The sequence below is a fragment of the Nestor notabilis genome, unplaced genomic scaffold (assembly GCF_000696875.1).
Source record: "Nestor notabilis isolate BGI_N333 unplaced genomic scaffold, ASM69687v1 scaffold33889, whole genome shotgun sequence".
Taxonomy (NCBI): domain Eukaryota; kingdom Metazoa; phylum Chordata; class Aves; order Psittaciformes; family Psittacidae; genus Nestor; species Nestor notabilis.
The window spans coordinates 40,849-47,172 of record NW_009942963.1 but is presented as its reverse complement, the minus strand read 5'-3'; the positions used below and the strand labels follow the sequence as shown (position 1 = coordinate 47,172).

General features: G+C 41.4%; 1 protein-coding gene across 1 annotated transcript; it reads left to right on the top strand.

Moving 5' to 3' along the window:
- Positions 1–1,442: 1,442 nt before the first annotated feature.
- Positions 1,443–5,371, top strand: LOC104411269 (chromosome unknown open reading frame, human C17orf67). Its single transcript, XM_010021652.1, has 3 exons — positions 1,443–1,497; positions 2,154–2,254; positions 5,255–5,371. Exons 1-3 carry the CDS (start codon positions 1,443–1,445, stop codon positions 5,369–5,371), a joined length of 273 nt encoding a protein of 90 aa, XP_010019954.1.
- Positions 5,372–6,324: the final 953 nt, after the last annotated feature.

Genomic DNA, 6,324 nt, shown 5'->3' with positions numbered 1-6,324 from the left:
GGGACAAGGGGCGAAGGACCGCGGTGGAGCGCCTGATGCCGAGCCGGCTCCGGGCCCAGGTACCGCAGTGCCGGTTCCTGTGACCGCGGCCAGAAGCGCTTCCCCTCTTGTTTCGTCTGTCCTCACCCGTTACACCTTCTCCCCTGTAGCAGTTCTGCTGCTATTAGAAACTACGGTTCTTGGCACTTTCAAAACGCTGCCTTGAACAACTACATAAATCCACACAGGACATACACCGCTTCTTGGACGTGAGGCTGCTGGGATCTGGAAACACATGCTGAAAAACGCCAGTGCTCCACACTTCAGCAACGCTCTGGTTTCCAAGGGAAGTCCCGTCATGGGGTGATGCCACAGCCCCAGAACGGCCACAGCCCCGAGCACGTCCATCCGCTCCGACGAGCCCTCTCACCTACAGCACACTCGGTTTGTGCCACACTCTTATAAATGGCAAATAAGAGTGTGAGGAGCTGTGCTAGTGCAGCCTGGCTAGCTAAGGGGCTGTGCACACCCCGAGTGTCTGTCCCACGCGCTCACAGGCCTTGCGCTGACCTGCTGCTGGATTTCCTGAACCTTTCTGTATCTCACTGAGACCCACACTCTGCCACAGGCCACGGAACCGGGCAGTGTTCATCACTCGCGTCCCTCCTGCGAGAGCTGTGGATGGATTCTGCCTATTTCACACCCCAGATTCAAAGGAACCATTTCTTTTCCTACAAATTGGTGATGCTGGTGATGTAGGTCTAGTCAGGCTTCTCAGGGCAGAAACTAGCTGTTTGCAACAACATTTGTTATCCTACATTCTTACTTCACACTGTGTTTACTAGTAAGGACACTTACAATCCTGTTTTTTATAATCAAGTTTTCTACTAACTTGTCCCAAAGACAGAATAATTACGTGAGTTTTCATGTGCACAGTTCCATTAACTCAATAAAAATCTCTGTGCTGTGTTTTTCAGCAGTGACAATTTGGCTTTGCTAGAGTTAAACCCCATTAATATGTATTTCCGTGCTGCATTTGAGCCAGTTTCTGAAAAAGGGATCCCTTTGCAACTGCCTTTGACATTAACATTCAGTAATAGGCAGTTGTTTCTTTTAAAAAGCAATTGTTCACCGTAGGCATCCAAACCCATTGCTTCCTGCGCTGAATGTAAGGTGGTGTGGTTTGGTTTCACAAATTTAAACTATCCAGTGTAACTCTGAAGCCTGAAGTGGAAAAAAGGTCTTCTATTTTCTCTCCCTCAGGAACAGAGTTATGCTGAGAACGTGTGAGCAGATAATAGCCTAATTCAAAACTTCAGGCCAGATGTCTTCAAAATTATACTATCACTCAGATTAGTCAAAGCATAAACAAACACTTGTGACTGACGTAGCTACTTCAACTAGGCTAATGCCTCGGTCAGCGTTACTCACTTTGGAAGAGACTGAGAGAAAGCAGAATCAAAATGAAGACGTTTCTTGTGTTTGTCTCCTTTTTGATCCTGATGACCACTTTTACAGGTAGGAGTTCATAGAAACCAAACCTGTGTTATGTATGTAGAGCTGCAGAGCATGTAATAATAGTATTAGTTCCTCAACCTTGCATTGTAGGATCTTCATATTTCATTTTTATCACCTAATTATTTTTATATTGCAGGCTTCCCGTGATTTGATTTTTAACAATCATGCTATTGTATTCAATGTTTTACTCTCCACATTACCACGTTGTAGTCATTTATTGTAAAACCAAAAAGTTTACTTTTACAAGCTTTCTATTTTAGTATTATTTGACCAAGTGAAATGCTCGGTGCAAGCTCTCCTTTGCAACAAAAGTCTAACTCCTAAAAAGTAAAGCAGCACAGAAAAGAGCAAAGAATTGGAAGAGTTACTAATGCCAGTGGTTAGATGGTGCTGTTATATTCTCTCATGTTAGAGAGTAACACGAATGTGTAGGGTTTGCTTCAGACTGGTAGAACTAGAGAAAGCACAAGTATAAAAATGGTTTAAAATTCCACTCATATCTCCTGGAATGCAATATCCCCTGGGAAGGGGCTGTAATGAAAGAACACTTTGTATGTAGACAAAAATCAGGTTTGGAAACATTTCATTTTGCAACTGACAGATAAAATAGCAATTTTTGGTAATTTCAGAACTCATTTCTGCTTTTCTGTCTTTAGACACTTCACCAATTTTGGCTGAAAAAGATGCCAAACAGATTCTGAGAACTCGCCGTGGAGACAGACCGAGAAAAGCCGGTTTCCCTGATGAGCCAATGAGGGTGATTGATGACTTTCATTTTTAAATCACATTAACTAAAACCCTCACAACACCAAACCCCCCCAAACATTTGTATTTAGTGTTAGATTTATATAGATTTAATTCCAAGCAGTATGTTATGAAAATATCATCCTTTTAAGCAGCTGAGTTCTTCTGTGAAATATTAAAACCCCCCTTTGCATTCTTACAGTTACTGTTAAGCAGCATTCTGCAAGTGCTGAATGTTGCTGAGGAAATGTATGCTTGCAGAATGTGGAAATTATTTATCATGGGTCAAAAATGCCAATTAAATTACGGAGAAGAAAGTGGCTTTTCATTTATAGAAATGTGGATTTCATCAGGTTGTTTCTAAAGAACTAAATAACAGGAAATGTCTTCTGCTTACAGCACATTCTGCACTCCAGGCAGAAAGGAGATGTAGGTGTCAGTGGTCAGTGTGGAGATTGAGGTAGTTCTCAGCTAGCTTTTAAAATCACTTCTTTCAGTTATTTATGGATGCTATAGATAAGATGGTTTGTTACGATATGGTAGGAGTTCTTAGTTGCTAGCTTAATGCAACAGCATTGGTATTGCATGAAATATTTATATTGATTTCTAAGCCATATTACAAGAAAAGAAAAAGAATTAAAGAGCTTTCTGTTTTACTTGCTTTGACAAGATGTAACATATAATTCTGCACTTCTCAAGAGGTACTTAAGGTATTTTAAAATTACTGCCTATTTCTTTCCAAAGTAAATAAACTGTGCTCAAATGACATGGTTCTGAAGAGGCAAAACCCACAGAAACAAGAAAGCTCACAATAGATGGTGCATGTATGACGAATAAGTGGGACTCAGTTTAGCAAGGTGCTGAACCCTTCTGAACTCTGTAGGACATGAGGAGTGCTATGTACCTTGCAGGATTGAGCTCAGTGTGTGCCAGGGTTGTGGAGACAGCTCATGGGCTTCCCTTTCCAGTGGTTATTGTACACCAGCCAAAAAGAACCCACCTGGCCGTGTGCCACTCCTGATGCACACGCTGCTTTGTCAAGTGTGACGGCCACAGCAACTGAAAGCTGTCGTAAGGCTATCACACCGTGCTGGTTAACAATCCTCTACAATGAAGACTACAACAGAGCCAAAACCCAGGAAACCTGGGCTTTGCTGCTGCCCACAGCATTCAGGACTGGGTTGGTTTCTAAGCTGTTGTTAAGTAAATCTTGTAGTTTTTGCAAATTAGCAGGAATACGGCTTCCAGCTATGTTTATGCTCATTTTACCATGATTATGTAATGTGTTTTATAGTAAATATAACATACTAAATACAAAATAAATAAACCAGTAAAGAAGGTGGATTGAGTTAAATCCTGTATTGCAAGAGGTTACATGCATACATAAACCACTCTTAGTCTATGGTTTAGTTTTAGGTAGTCCTGTGAAGTTGGACTCAATGACCCTTATGGGTCCCTTCCAACTGGAGATACTCCGTGATTCTAGGCAGGGAGTAGAGGGAGCTAGGGCTAAAGAAGTGTTTGATCACTGACCTCTGCTGCTCTGTCCTCGCCACTTCCCATCCTACCACCATCAGCAGCAAACACTTGTTGAGAAATTCCAACCTTCTTTTTATTTCCTTTTTCTAATTTTTTCCCTATACAGCAATGCTGGATTTCTGTAAGAAAACCCAAACAGAAGAGTATTTGTTTTCCTCACTAATTGTCAAGGTTTTCAGTAGAAAAGGAAATACCTTCTGATAAAAAACCTTTACCCCCCTCCTCCATGAGGAACTTGGTGATTTTCCCTTGTCAGTGAAGGTGCATGGCTGCTCTATCCCTCTGCACAGTTCTATCACTGGCTCAAGGAGAAAACCTGATTTTGTATGGATTCTTTGTAGCAGAATGAAATGAATGCTGGGATGAACCCACCTCTGTTCATCTATTTTAAGCAAAAGCTGTTTGCACCAGGCCAGATCATGCTGAGTTGGGGAATTTAATTTGCAATTCTTTGTGACACTGTTTCACTGTGCTGTTTCACTCGAAAAGCCTTTTCAGTTACAGACAGCAAGATCTGCCATTTTTTATTATTTTTAAAATGTCATTTATGTTATAAGCATGTTTTAATCTTATTTTGACTGAGACCCTGCTTTTTATCTTGCAGCATCCTATCAGTTATACAGTTCTGTTCTCCATAAGTTTGTAACACAGTCTTACAGAGGGATTTGAGCCAAGTCTCCCTGTGCTGACAGGAGAGAAAGCACAGTAAAAGGCAGGATACTGATGCTTCCTGCTGGCCCCCAGTGTAGCAACCCTCTGGTCAGCACAAAGAGCTGATAATACTTGGCCAGTGCAAAGGGTTCCAATCCTGCAACACCCACTGTGCAAAGCAATGGGGGGATGATACATATGAAAACCTGCACCTAGTGTTCACACAGCTTGTGAACCCACGGGCACTGGGGCTGTAGCTTTCTAAAAGTAAATTTTATGCCTGATGCAGGTCAATTTTTGGCACACAGCCCACTTCAGTTTGGTAACTCTTTGCTTACACCAACCCCCCTATGAATTAGTATGGGAAATGCACATTCTTTCACATATCACACATCAGCACTGATGCATACTACTTAATACACTACTTTACTTACTAGAACCCTTTGGTGTACTGCCACATGATCCTGTCAGGGGTTAATGGTTTTTAATCAGCAAAAATCTATTTTCACAAGAGGTTACAACAGACCTATCTGTGAGAATCCATCTGTACCCTCAGGACCAACAGAAGCTTCTGCGTCTCTATGCAAATCAGAAATGTGTATGCAGAATTCCTAATTTATGAATAATGTAAAATTCTTGCTCAACAGTTTTACTGATGTCATTCACTAAACACTGCTAGGTTGGGACAAGCTGACTAATATCACCATTTCATTATATTTGATAATTTTAAGGGGTAAATTAATTGCTCGTGTATAAGGTTCATGGCCTGACATTAGACTTGAGTGATCACACAACTAAATTACTTTTTCTTGTCTTCCAACAGGAGTATATGCTTTACCTCCAGCGCCTGGAGCAGAGATCAGAAGAACAATTCCTTGAACACTGGCTGAATCCACATTGCTTGCCACACTGCAACAGGGATCTGGTGCATCCAATCTAATGGTGTTGCCTACCCCACATTTGGTAGATATATTTCTTTTACAGTGCCTGTTTCTTTCTTCATAATGCAAGGCAGAGCCACAAACTGGAAGAGGAGAGAATAATCAATGGCTGGAGGAAGTACCTTGTGCTAAAAGGTGTCTGGCAACAGATGAGTTGCAGGGAACACAAGTGTCCTTGGCATCAACTGTGTCACTGCAGTCTGTTCCTGTTAACAAAATGTGTGGTTATCAATTTCTCTGCTACATGGATCTAAGTTGGTGACCACAAAACATTCTTACTAATGTTTCTTCAGATTGCTCCTGTTTCTTTCCTGTCTGTTTGTGCTCCTTTCCCAACTCACCTGTTTAAGTCTTGCACTTGTTCACGTAGCTCTCAGGAGGACTGTGGCAGGATTAAACTTCTAGTTGTCATCCTTGAGATGTTTAAGATTCAGTCTGACCTGCCAGGAGTTGAGCCTGTTCTGCAGTATCTCAGCTGAAATAATTTGCTGGCTGCTGATTTTTCATATGGAATTCTCTATTCAGTACCCATGCTGGTAAACATTAACACAGAACATGCTCACAGAGCTTGCATGGATTATTAGTTCTGTGCATCATTTTCAACATTAGTGTAACAGACACCATCATTTGCTTTATGGCCTCTGTTTATCACATGCACCATAGAGTTTAATGGGAAAATATGCTCCAAAGCAGAGCTCACAAACCAGGCACTACTCACAAGCCAACTGGTGACAAAATGACACATCCCAATAGTACTCCACACACTCTGGTTTGTGATATGGTCATCCTTTTTCCTTGTGTGTTTTGCATGGAGCATCAACTTATCACCACATTAAAAAAATGGGATGCATTGAGGTAAGGAACATAAAAGATAAGTATTAAGCATAAACTCCTTCAATTAGCCAGTAGCCATTTGTGATATACCTACAGGAAGATATACCTACATCTGTAA

Excerpts from the sequence above, each read along its gene's own strand:
- LOC104411269 (XM_010021652.1), top strand. The coding sequence starts at position 1,443 with ATGAAGACGTTTCTTGTGTTTGTCTCCTTTTTGATCCTGATGACCACT. Across the intron at positions 1,498-2,153 it reads CCTGATGACCACTTTTACAG|ACACTTCACCAATTTTGGCT; the intron begins GTAGGAGTTCAT and ends TTCTGTCTTTAG. Across the intron at positions 2,255-5,254 it reads TCCCTGATGAGCCAATGAGG|GAGTATATGCTTTACCTCCA; the intron begins GTGATTGATGAC and ends GTCTTCCAACAG.